The following is a 13709-nucleotide window of genomic DNA, read 5'->3' as shown; positions in this document are numbered from 1 at the left end:
CAAGTAAGTACCATTTTGATTAGCCGTCGTACCTACAATGACTGTGCAAACAATGAGTGACGTATACGCGCGAGAGATCACTTCCGGCGCTTGCGTAAACTACGCCACGATGAACTCACGATGCCTACGCGTGCTCAAAGACAGTTGGACATAGTGGTGTATTAGAGGTAAAAAATGATATAAATACTGTTCGGTTTCTGGCACAAACCGATCGTTTCGTGTCTTAGGACATCAATGTGTCGTCACGAGCCGCAGGGTTTAATTTGGATTTGTCTGTGCATGTTTTTTTTACTCTCATAGATTTTGTTACCATTGCCATGCATTATACGACCGATCGACTGCAACGTTTAAAGTTAAAAATCATCATATGTGTTCTACTGAAGAAACAAAGTCACCTACATCTTGGATGCCCTGGGGTAAGCAGATAAACATCAAATTTTCATTTTTGGGTGAACTATCCCTTTAAGCAGTTTGTCTCTATTGAAAGGAAAAACCCACCACTTGGCTTTTAAAATGGTAAGTACCAGTCGACCTGTTCTCTTACAGTACATCTAATATACACCTCTAATATCTCTTACAGTACATCTAATATGCAGGTCTCATTATTCGACTTACTCTGGGGTACAAAACTGAGTTTTGGACTCTCTCAGGGGCCAATACTTGGCCCTATCTCATTCAGTCTCTTTTAACATTTAGAGAGCACCTTTCTGCTCTGCATTCGTTGACAAAAGCTAAATATACCAGCAAATCATTCTGAATAAATTCTAACAGGTGGGCTGTTCAAGCAGCCCAAATCTGATCAAGAAACCTGGCAAAATGACAAAACATTGTGAATGTGTTTGCCAGGGGTCAGTGACACTCTCTGTATTCAGGGGCACTTTTAATGAGCTGTAGGAGTGTTATAGAGCGATGCTGTGGGTTTCTGACTATCACCAAATGTGGTATTGAGTTAACAAAGCCTCGGGCAGTGTGCCAGACAGCGCATTAGAGCATGCATGGAAGTGCTACCTTCCCATCACCGTTCTCTCTCTCTCTCTTTCTCTATTATTTGGGCAGGTCACCTGGCAATGATTGGAGCACATATACTCTCCTAATGGGCCCATGAATGTTTCTCTGGTCTTACACTTCATACTTTTTTTTTTTGGTTTTATACATATCTTACATATTATTATTTTGCGATATACATCACAATGGTGAAGAAAAGATCATATTGACTTCCATTTCGACTTTAGGAAATGGTAAATAAAAAATTACTTATCCTTATGTAACTATCCATCACTCAATGGCTCTTTACTTTTTCAATAGTATTATGTTATTTTGGTCTATCTGTTATTTAAAACACAAAATCTAAACATTTTTCTTAGCATTGGTGGATATTTTAGCTGTTGGACTCATCACAGTGCAAACAATAATGCTTTGTTTTCACTCTCATTCCTTCTGTTTTTTCGCCCTCTCTCTTGCTCTAGATTCGAACAACCAAAATGTGACGGAAATGCCAGAGCCCATCCAAACAAACCAAAGGACCATTACAGGAGCAGACACCTGCAGGGTGAGCTTATTAACTGTCCGCTTATGAGCAGATACAAAAACATGAAATGACTTAAAACTAGCCAGAGGACTATTTATAGAAACTAGGCTGAAAAAATGAAAAACAACACCTTTTTATCAAAGAGGAAGGAAGGAAATAAATAACAAAAATTTAATTGAATGCATGTCTTTTAATAGGTGCACTACGTATTTATTTTTGCATATTTCTGTGTTTATTTGCTTGCACAAAGTAAACATAAAAAAATGATAACAATATAAAGTTCAAGGATGTCTGTTTGTGCATCTATATCTATATCTATATGTTTTTGCATGTGAGCTCAGGTATGTGTGTGACATCTAGAGTCTAAAACCATCTCCTGGTTTCCCACGACCCTACGGTCTGCCTAGACGACAGATGTTAACAGATCATCTCACTGAGGAAAGGGGAGGTAGAAAAGATAGATTACAATAGATAGCACGAGCCTACGAGGATGACAAGGAGGGATGAGTGTGGGGGAGTGGCCGTGATGAAGAACAGAGGAAAAAGGAGTGGAGGGCAAAGATAAAAAAAAAGCAAAAAGGAAACGAGGGAGTGACTATCATTTCCAGCATGAATGAAGTCGTTGATTCGATTTAAATAAATAGGAGCTGCAGTATTCCAACTCTGTATGTGGACTAGGTGATATGTTTGATACTTACATATTGATTAATATTTTATTAAATAAAATACACTACTCTTTTTTCACATTAATTTAGTCAAAAGTGACAGTAACGATATTTATAATGTAACAAAAAAAATGTTGTTTCATTGTATTTTAAACTTTCTGTTCTTTCAGGATCCTGCAAAAAATGTATCAGTTTCCACAAAAATTAAGCAGCACAAATGTTTTCAACATTGATAATATTAAGAAATGTTTCTTGAGTAGCAAATCAGTATATTAGAATGATGGTATATTAGAATAATGGATGATTAAAAAAAATAGCTTTTCCATCACAGGAATAAATTACAATTTAATATATATTCAAATAGAAAACATATTTTTAAATTGAAATCATATTTCACAATAAACGTAGCCTTGGTGAGCAAGAAAGTTTTAAAACACTAAAACATTAAAAATCATGATGACCCCACGTTTTTGAACAGTAGTGTATAAGTAATGAACATTAAGAATATTAATATCATGATTTTAAAGATTTTAGCACCACTAGCATCTGTGAATTTCCAATAATAAAAAAAGTTTGATTCACTTCTAGTTCATTCAAATTAGTTTATTTCAGAGCAAAACTATTCTATTATTATTCTATTGCTCAGACCTAATGTAATGTGGTGGTACCGTGTTATCAGATGGAGTAATACTGTGGCATTTAAATATCTACCATGATTCTGAATGATTATAATGCATGGTATAAATACTATGGTATTTATAGTATAATGGTATTTACTAACAAGAAAGTGCCATGGCATTTTTATGGTATTTTTAGAATACCCTATGCACTTCTAAAAATACCGTAGAAATACCATGGTACTTTTTTGTTAGTGTAAGTACATGAGAAATATGCTTTGTCGAAGTCCCAAATAACAGAATGTGGAGTAACCCTGGCCAGACTTTGACTAATAGGATTATCTACATACTTTAATTCAGATTAAGTGGTGAAATAGGCAACCGTTAGGTGTGAGAATGTTTGTGTGTGTGTGTGTGTGTGTGTGTGTGTGTTACTTTGGTATATTTTTCTTGGAATCAGACAACACCTCCCTTTGGAAATGTCTTCAAAGGTAAAGGGATTCATAAATAAATTTGAAAAATCGATCAGTGAGTGAGCAACAGTCTTTTCTTTTATGAGCTTGTTAATTTTTATACTACCACACTGATTTATGTAACAATATAGAAAATTTTAGATTGACAAATACCAACAAACACCACAAAAAAAGCACAAAATTAATCAAATTGCTAATACTCACTGATGGTTTTTTTTTTTTTTTTTTATTATTAATTATTTTATAAATCTTTGGGATTTTTTGTTATTTATATAACTAAGAGATTTCAGAAGTGATATTAATTCAGTTTTAAAATGGGGATAGGATGGAATATTATTTGCAAACTTTTGTTTATGAATAAAGAATTTGCCATATAAAATAAAGAAGTTAACAATATACTCTAGGGGTCTATTTTTATCATCAATATAATAAAAAATAATGTCTTTTAGACTGAAAGAATAAGTAACATTGGCCGAATCGAATATATAGGAGCCAAGGTCAGACCAAAATTGCTTGGATATTGGGCAATCATAAAACAAATGTGCAAATGTCTCTTCTGATTGCTTACAAAAAGCACATGAACTGTCAATGTCCAGATATTTAGAAATATTAGAGTTTACAGGATATATTTTATGTAAAATTTTGAAATGTATTTCTTTAGCTTTATTGGAAATACAGTATTTTCCAGGTAAAAGCCAGGCCCTTCTCCAATCTATATCTTCTACCAAAGATCTCCAATAGAACTTTCCTCTTGGAGAAATTTTTTTCTTGAATTGAAAGATTTGGCGTACATGTTTGACTGATGTTGATGTTGACTGATTGTACATACTCGCTGATGTTTGTGCTGTTGATGTCCCTCAGTATGATGTCACTTCCTGAATGATGATGTCATCAAGGAACAGACTTTTGTTATTTAAAGGGATACTACGAAACCTCCCGCACTATCAGAAAAAAGGGACAGTACCCTTTCAAAAGGTACATTTTTGTACCTTATTTGCCCCTAAAGGTGCATATTAATGCCTTAAAGATACATATTAGTACCTAAAGTGCACATTTTAGTACCTAAATGTACTTAGTAGCTTTTGAAATGGTACCAGTGACAGCTTTTGTACCTTTTTTTCTGAGAGTGCAGTATGGAAAGTTATATTAAGGACAGTAAAAACCGATAAATTGACGACACGTGAAGAAACACGTTGAATATTTTGTAATAAATAGCCAGTTTTTCTTAGTGGATAGAATCACTCTGCACCCAAAAAGTAATGCAATTATTTAAAATGCACTCCAATGTTCAATTAATTGTATCTGAATTTAATATTATCCCACATAAATCTTTAAACATGCGACTCAGACTAATTGTAATTGCTGGTCTTATTCTCCACTAGACTAGTTTTGTCACTATACACTTTGGTAAACATGCCAATATCTCAATATGTTAATGAATAATCAGGTATGTGTGTGTGTGTGTGTGTGTGTGTGTGTGTGTGTGTGTGGACGTTCAGGCTGCCAGCAGCATGTGTACAGGTGCTGTTGTGTGTGAGCAGCTCTCTGGTCACGGCTGGTTAATTGTGGTGTAGAAGGGGGGCTGATGGGGGCCGGCGGCTGCTGGCAGCTAAACATCCACAATCCACAGTCAATACCGCAATTCTCGTGACTCTGTTGCAATTGGAGAATTTTGGAGAAGCTGCAGGATTCTGGGTAGCGCTGAAATGTTGTAAAATGCAGGATCTCGATGGGTTTACTTAGTGAATCCTCAATCAGCATTTAAATTAGCTGGAGAGTTCATATGAATGTCTGAATGTTTTTTGATTTCTGATGCTTACTTAAGTAGAAGTATCTAAAAAGAATAGTTCATCACACACTGTGATTTTATTAAATAAATGTAGCATGCTTCAAACTGAAGGGGCTCCACTTCTATCTGTAATCTTGCAGGTTTAATAGAGCGCTGCAGTCATGATGTATTTTTGTAGGCCATCACCCTGGTTCCCTTGACAACGACTCAATTGGATTATTCTATTGTTTTTGGGGTTTTGCAGAAAATAAGCTCTGAGACCAAAAAAAGTGTATGATCCTTTCACATTCTGTTCATCATGATAATCTTCATAAATGAGCACAACTTTAAGAATTCTGAGGCCTAAAAACAATAGCCAGAAGTAAAAAGCTAAACAAATTACACTATGGTCACATGACTTATGTCGTAGAATAAAATGTGAAAAAAATGTGTGTTTTGGCCAACAAAAATGTCATTCCGGCTTATAAAATATGTCATTGCTTAGCACATACATATAGATATCATATCATATCATATCATAATACTTGTCAAAAATCAAGGTAATTTTTTTAACCAAATCATACAGCCATACAGATCATATTTAAGCTGTATTTTCTTTGCAATGCAGCCCAAACTCTATATATTCATACTAAAACGGAACCTGAAGACACATTAAAAATGGCATTTTCTGACTAATGTAAAATGCCAAGAGCAAAAAGAATTCTTAAAAGGTCAGAAATGTTTGTTATTGAGTGTCTAGACTACACTAAACTTTGTCATTTTTATTGAAAAAGCAAGAAGAATGCTGTTCCTCATATGAACATGTGCGAACGGATATTTTATTGTGTCTGATCTCAGTGAAGAGGAGAAACGCATGCAGAACACAACACTCACTCGCAAACCTGCACACGTTTAAATTTTGCCTTCATTTTGCCTTCTCTTTCTCTTGTGTGAGGCCATCTGTTTACCTGATCACGCTCTCTGACACACACACCTGTTCACGAGGACCTCGGCATGTCTTTACTTCTTACACCAGAGAATCTGTTGCCTCTGGGCCTGACCATAAACAGACCAGCATGTGAAGACTCCTCCTTGCAAACACACACACACACACACACACACACACACACACACAGACAGACACACAAACACATTTTCCCTTTCTTTATCTTGCTTTATTTGGACAGAAAGATGGATATGAGAAAAAAGGTGTAGGAGTGTGTTAAACTCCCTCAGTTTTTCAACAGCCAACACTAATATCTAAACAGCAGGGTGGCCAATATATATAACACAAGCTACTGAATGAGATGGACACAGATTTGCTGAAATAAAACAAACACTTTGTACACCAGATTTACTTAAAAGAATGTTACTTACTATAAAAATTTAAAAGTTTACTGTCCATTGCCAAAAAATTAGTCAACAAAAACTACCTTGATGCATTAATGCTTTACTATGTAAATAATATATTGAGGATTATGGGGGGAGATCTTAACTAAAATGAATTGCTGAGTCCTATAACAGGGAATGTTCTCAGAACGTTTGTTAATATTCTGGCAAGGTTCTCTCAAAGTTATGAACAAACATTCTTCCAGTAATGTTAAAAGAATATTAGTTCAAAGTTATCTGGTCTTTAATAATGTTCTCAAAACATTAGCACAAAAACGTAATTTATACATTGTTCATGGAATTGGAATGGATTTTTTTTCCTGAAATGTTTTAGCTGGATGTTCATCAAACATTTTTTTAAATGTTACTACTCGTTACAGACTGTTAAAGAACATTCAAAACTAACATTCCCATAATGTTTGCAAAATGATCAAATTATATGGTCCCTTATCAGGCGCAGAGAACATTCAATAAATAATGTTGGCCAAACATAATTAGAACATATTTTTGTTAGCTGGGTTAATAAATATAATGTCACAATCCAAAAAATAGGCTGAATTTATTATGCTTGTGCAAAATATAATTTCTCATTTTTGTGGTGAATTATGACCTGGGCATGTTTTTGACTGGTTGGTGGGTTTCCCACAGACAGCAAACTTTTACCTGTGACCATAAACCTAAATCCTCTGTTTGATTGGCAGCTGTCATCTTCCTCAGACAGGATAGGGGAGGTCTGATTTTTACGACAAGGCAGTGAAGAATCTCTGAAGCCATAACATTGTTTAACTCTCCTACTCTCCACTATCTTCAAGTGCAGTTGGTGTAAAACCATCAGACAGCTTTACATCTTCCAAGTGTTTATTGGGCCACCTATGGCGCCAGTGCCTCAAATAGCCACTAGAATGTGTAACAGTATATGCATTTACTGTAAACCTGAAAAAATGCACTTAGTGCATATTTTGCATACTTAATGCAAAATACCATTCAGACATTTGAATGATTGGGGTTGGTAATTTATCCCTGTGATGCAAAGCTGGATTTTCAGCATCATTACTCCAGGCTTCAGTGTCACATGACCCTTCAGAAATCATTCTAATACGCTGATTTGCCGCTCAGGAAAGATTTCTTATTATTATCAGTATTGAAAACAGTTGTGTTGCTTTTGTGGAAGCTGTGATACATTTTTTTGTACAATTCTTTGATGAATAGAAAGTTCAAAAGAACAGCAAATTATTGATTTATTTTATATGGTTGTAGTGACAAAATAACATATTTCAGTAATAAGGCCCAGAGCGGCAGAGTTACGAGGTAATTCAGTCACAACAGCTGTTTATGAGGTTTCATAGCTGTTTATACTGATAACCTAAGGGTAAAATGTCACATGAAAAGAAGCTTTGTTCTCTTTGAATTTTTTTTCTCATGCTATTTTGTAAAGTAACAGCTTAATGTCACTAAAATCCAATGAGAAAAGAAAATTTAGGACAGTTTATGATCGATAGTGAAGTACAATTTAAAGGAATAGTTCACTCAAATTCATTCAGAATTCTTTTTTTTTCTTTTTCTCGACCATGTTATTCTAAACAGTTAAGCACCACAGCTCATTTTGTAATTTTTGCGCCTTTTTTTTTCAGGATGTCCTGGGGAGAAGAAGACAGAATTCCTTACGAGCGTGTTGGACGCATTGTCCACAGACATGGTCCATGCGGTAACTGACCCGGCCTCTGCTGGCAGGTAAACAAGAAACTGAGAAATGACAAATGTAGATGTAATGGACCGGTTCGTGAAATTAACTGACCCTGCCTACAGTGTGCTGTAAAAATATTCTCTTAGTTCATTAGCTGACTGACTGGATTAATTGACGCTGCTATTCAGGCCCCTATCAAAAGGCAGCAAACGAAAAACTTAATTTAATATGTATATACATGTTTCACAGGCATTTATCCAAAAAATCATGTGCATGTAAACATCAGTGTTTGATTTTTTCCTCCATTCAGGATGTTGGAGCCAGACCCCAGTCATACTCTGGAAGAACGAGTTGTTCACTGGTATTTCAGTCAGCTTGACAAGAATTCCAGCGGCGACATCGGAAAGAAAGAAATCAAACCATTCAAGCGTTTACTGCGCAAGAAAACCAAGCCCAAGAAGTGTGTGAAGAAATTTGTAGAGTACTGCGACATCAGCAACGATAAGGCCCTGTCTCTCCAGGAACTGATGGGCTGTCTGGGTGTCACTAAGGAAGAGGGTGAGTCTCTCTGTTTCCTGATGGATGTCCGAGAAATAAGGGCATCTACATGCTACACTAGAGTTTACACTGCATCAGAGAATGCTGGGAATAATTAGGTTTGAAATGGTAAAAAAAAAAAAAATGAAATGCAAGGGTTTGCAAAAATGATGCTCCACTGAATGCACTTTTTAATGCAATTTGAATGCAACATATACTACTGCTCAAAAGTTTGTGGTCGGTATGGCTTTTTAGTGATTTTGCAAGTCTCTTTTGCTCACCAAGGCTCATCAATGCATTTATTTGATAAAAAATACAGTAAAAAAACGGTAATATTGAGAAATATTTTTTTTATTATTTACAATAACTGTTGACTATTTGAGTATATTTTTTATAATGTAATTTATTCCTGTGATGCAAAGCTGAATTTTCAGCATCATTACTCCAGTCTTCAGTGTCACATGATCCTTCAGAAATCATTTTAATATGCTGATTTGATGACCAAGAAACGTATTATCAGTGCTGAAAACAGTTGTGCTGCTCAGTTGTTGTTGTGAAAACCATAATTTTCAGGATTATTTGATGAAAAGAATGTTTAAAAGAACAGCATTTATTTGAAATATCAATATTCTGTAACATTATATGATGGTATTGCTAAATCAAATTAATTTCTTTAAAAAATTACCCAAAACTTTCTGAAGCAGGCATCTACTGACCAATAACATTTTTGAGAATCAGGTCCAGTTGCACTTTTGGAATTCCAATCTGCAAGATCAAATTTGTTTGAAAACCTGAAGAAACAAAAATAGTGTTTTTTCCACATAATTATGACTTTATTATTTCTCAGAATTGTGACTTCATTTCTCATAATATGACTTTTTCTTATTTCATATTAGAATTAAAACAGGCATGTTTTACATTTTTTTTTAAGATGAAATCAGTAGATTCACAGCATTGTCTTTTCAGCAGCATGAACTGACTGATGAACTGATTGGACGAGGGAGATACTGAGCTCTACCTATTGTAGGTTTCAGCCTGAGATTGTTTGAAGACTGTGGTCGTTTTAATGGCCAAGAGCGCTTGCATTTGTTTGATAACTTTCTCAGAAACAACCCGTATTGCCGTCATGTAATGGGGAACAGGCTTGTAAAACTTTCTCTTTGGTGTTTCCTCAGGGGCAAAAACAGGTGAAGGCACAACATCTAGTAAACTGGTGAGTTAATGTCAGTGGCTGTTAACATTCTCAACATGCATTCCAACCTTCTCTCTCATCCTTTTTTACAGAGCGGTAGATTGAAACCAATTACTAATACAAGTAGACAATTGCATTTATAAAGTAAAGCCATTGCTTTAAAATAGCATTTTCCTCATTCTCTCATCTAACTTTCTTCAGAACCGGTCAAAGAAGCAAGGCTGAAGTGGCCGCAGAGATTGTTCCCGCTCCCATCCCGCAGATCCTGCCCCCACCAAAATGACGATGGAAACCATAGTCTTTGCACTTTGTACTTTAAAACAATGTAAATTCACTCTGTAGAAAAACAAGGTATTTAAACAGACTGCTGAATATGTGAATGATGTAGTTAGCATTTTTATGTCCTTACAACAAACAACAAAAAGAATAATAATAATTTAACACATACAATGTATGTGTCCTTTGTGAGTCTAAAATAAGTATACTTTTCTAAGTTGTACAAGTTGTATTACATGTTGCATTTGTCAAGGCCATCTTTGTTGTTATGTTTTTTTGTCTTTTTTTTTGTTTTGTGTCTAATTTCTGGATAGTTTGTAATGCATCTAAACTGTTTTTTTTTTAGAAGCCTCAACTTAGTTTTTATACCAAATCCCAACTACTGCCCGAGTTTGAAATTATTACAGATTGTAGTCCTGTACCACACATGGGAGACCGTACATTTTGTTGAAAGTGCTACATGATGATTAGAAATAAAGAAGTCTTTTATAATAATTTGTATTCTTGTTATTGCAAAACTGTGTGAGAGTCCATTGCTCCACAGTCACTGAATCTGCATGCATGAGCTGTGCAGGAAAAACAAACAAAAAACATTAAATTAGTGACAATAAGTTTTAATTTGACATGCACATGTAGATGCATGATTCTGTTTTTCCGTCATTGTCTTTGACTAGAGCTTAGTACTTCCATCAGTGACCTCAAACTGACCTCATTCTTTTACCTCCAGGTGTAAATTATGATAAGCAGATATGGTGATGGATCTGTGAGATTAGATGCCGCACTCTGTGGTTTTAACACTGCAGGGAATGTAAAGAAGGGGATCCGTTTTTGACGTTTCAAAGATGCCAAATTCAGGATTTTAAATGTGTACCTTCTGAAAGGGTACTTTATTTTTATTGTCTATGATTTGGGATGCACTAATAGTATGCAATTTGAGATAAGCATCTAAGTTGCATAAGCAGAATCCACAGTTGCTTCTCAAGAAATTCCTATATTGTATATTGCTCCAAAATAATAACCAGCATCAAGTATGTCAAGTATAAAAATATGCCACCACTAATTAAGATGATGCATTTTTATTTTGCGTATTTGTTTTCATGTGCTTTATTTAGTCAGCAGTCAGATGTGAGCCCTTGTATGTATGTGTGTGTTTTTTCACTTGACCGTGTGTTTCTCATTACTCCAGCACCTGCGCTAGACTCTATATTCCCATCCTGCAGTCAATATTCAGTTAATCTTTCAACAACAAACTAAAAAGTGTAAACATATCTACAGCTGGCATAGTGAGTTATCTATCTATCTATCTATCTATCTGTCTGTCTGTCTGTCTGTCTGTCTATGTGTGATGTAAGTGGGCTGTGTGTGTGTGTGAACAGGTTTGAGGTCAGGTGACCCCTCAGAGCACACCTGTGGTTGTTTTTAAGGCTGGCCGTTTGTTGTGACATACCGGAGAAATGCCGCAGTGTCTCTGTCAACATGACCAGCATCCCTCAAAGTCCCTCGTATGACTCTCCCCGACACAGATCAGGTTGCTGACAGGTGCGTCACCCGCTCCTTTCTTTTCAGTTGCGTCATCTTGACATTCTCTCCTTCTTGTACTCTGTCTCGTTTTCGAAGTGTTGCGATCCATATCTGGACAATTCCATGTAATGTTATCAAAATAATGATATTCTTGTATAAAAATTATCATCATCATCATCATCATCATTACATTCTCTGAGAAAATAAAAAACAAAAGATGTCACTGGGCTGGGGACATACGCTTTTAAAAGGTACACCATAACTTATTTGCCCCTAAAGGGTACATCCTTAAAGGTGCTTATCAGTATCGAAATGGTACATATTTGTACCTTTTTTTTCTGTGTAAAGCCATATGATGGCTGTCATTATTAAGTCATTGTTCACTGAAAATGTTTCCCAGGCTCTCAAAACTCTTTTGTGATATTTAAATATGCCACTGTGAGTAAAAGCACTATTTTCTAAATGAACAGAAGACCAAATGAGATTTTGAGCTCTGGAAAATGAGATGATTATTCGAGCTGTATTATATTGTTTTGGGTCCCACTTTATATTAAGTGGCCCTAATACATGTGTACTAGTATTTATAAAACAGTTTTATTTGGTCACAGAGAGTACGGGTGTAGGGTCCAGATGATGTGATGGTGAGTGAATAGTTCGTAGACCAGTTCAAAGGATATGACGAGTGGAGTAATCCGAGTCTTTGGCTTTACAGGAGCTGGAATGCACACAGGAGGAACACACACCTCAGCGATCTGGGAACTAGGAGGAACAGGAGACACTTGGAGACGAGGAGACACTAGGAGGAACACAGGAGGTAAGTAATGCAGGAAGTATTCAAATGGAAGTAGTAGCAAAGTCATTGAGTCCTCTACATGTATACGAGACCGGACAGTGAGGGTGTCTGAGGTGTGTGCTTTTATGCAGGCTGGTTGATGAGGTGCTAGATTGGTGACAGGTGCAGGTGCTCAGAATTCAGGTGAGAGGGATCGTTGTGATTGGGTGGTGGTGGAGCCTGGCCGATCTGTTACAGTGGTTACATACTATGTACATATCTAGTTACTATGTAAGTACACAGGTATTAGGGCCACTTAATATAAAGTGGGAACTTGTTTTGTTTGACTTTTGTTTTAAAGTATACTACCAAAAGTGTGGGATGAATTTTACTTTTTAAAGAAATAATACTTTTATTTAGCAAGGACTCTTTCTATTTCTATTTCAGAGAGACTTCTATTTAAATAGATTTCTATTAAAATATGCTCTTCTTTTGAACTATCTAGTCATAAAATAATCCTCAAAGAAATGCATAAGAGTTTCTACAAAAATATTAAGTAGCACAGCTGTTTTCATTGATAATCAGAAATGTTTCTTGAGCAGCAAATCAGCATATTAGAATGATTTCTGAAGGATCATGTGACACTGAAAACTGGAGTAATGATGCTGAAAATTCAGCTTTGCATCACAGAAATAAATTACATTTTTAAAATATATTCAAATAGAAAAGAGTTATTTTAAATTGCAACAATAATTCACAATATTACTGTTCTTACTGCATTTTTTCTCAAGTAAATTAAAGTACTGTATTTTTGCTCAAGTAAACAAAAACATTACAAATCCCACATTATATGGTTTGCAACAGTTGTAGAATTGCCCCACCTATTCCCCCCTCTGTCTCTCTCTCTCTCTCTCTCTCTCTCTCAGGACTGGTGCCCAGCTCTTGCCAAGCTCTCTCTGCAGCGGTTCCTTTGTGTGTCTTGGATCGGGTCAGTTCTCCAGACACACGGCGGGCCTTTGTGTCTGCCCTGTGTTCCTCATTCCCACACTATCCACATTCTTCTTTTTCATTTAATTCTTTTTTTTTCCCCTTCACACCAGCTTCAAGCCACGCTAAGTCTTTGATAGGAGCTGCTGATGTGGAGATGAAGGATGACTGTTTTGTTGCGTGAGCTTTCAAAGGTTGTCACAAAATCTGCTGCCAAGGGACCATAAAACAGTATTCTGAATGAGATCTGTGATTTTCCTTTCACCTTAGCCTTTATGAAATAATTCTAATACTATAGTT

The 13709-nt window shown here is 35.8% G+C and overlaps 1 protein-coding gene across 2 annotated transcripts in view; it reads left to right on the top strand.

The window, feature by feature from the left end:
• The window catches only part of LOC107676362 (SPARC-related modular calcium-binding protein 2-like), a 41774-nt gene extending 31199 nt beyond the window's left edge, over positions 1-10575 (top strand). For both annotated transcript variants that reach the window (XM_016470883.1, XM_016470884.1), the window contains exons 9-13: positions 1467-1549; positions 8072-8171; positions 8435-8682; positions 9837-9874; positions 10055-10575. In XM_016470883.1, the coding sequence (XP_016326369.1) occupies positions 1467-1549; positions 8072-8171; positions 8435-8682; positions 9837-9874; positions 10055-10078 (493 nt within the window). In that variant the 3' untranslated portion in view covers positions 10079-10575. The remainder of the gene's footprint in view (positions 1-1466; positions 1550-8071; positions 8172-8434; positions 8683-9836; positions 9875-10054) is intronic.
• Positions 10576-13709: the final 3134 nt, after the last annotated feature.

Source organism: Sinocyclocheilus anshuiensis, unplaced genomic scaffold, assembly GCF_001515605.1.
Source record: "Sinocyclocheilus anshuiensis isolate Anshui unplaced genomic scaffold, SAMN03320099.WGS_v1.1 scaffold961, whole genome shotgun sequence".
Taxonomy (NCBI): Eukaryota; Metazoa; Chordata; class Actinopteri; order Cypriniformes; family Cyprinidae; genus Sinocyclocheilus; species Sinocyclocheilus anshuiensis.
This window is presented reverse-complemented; position numbering and strand designations above follow the sequence as displayed.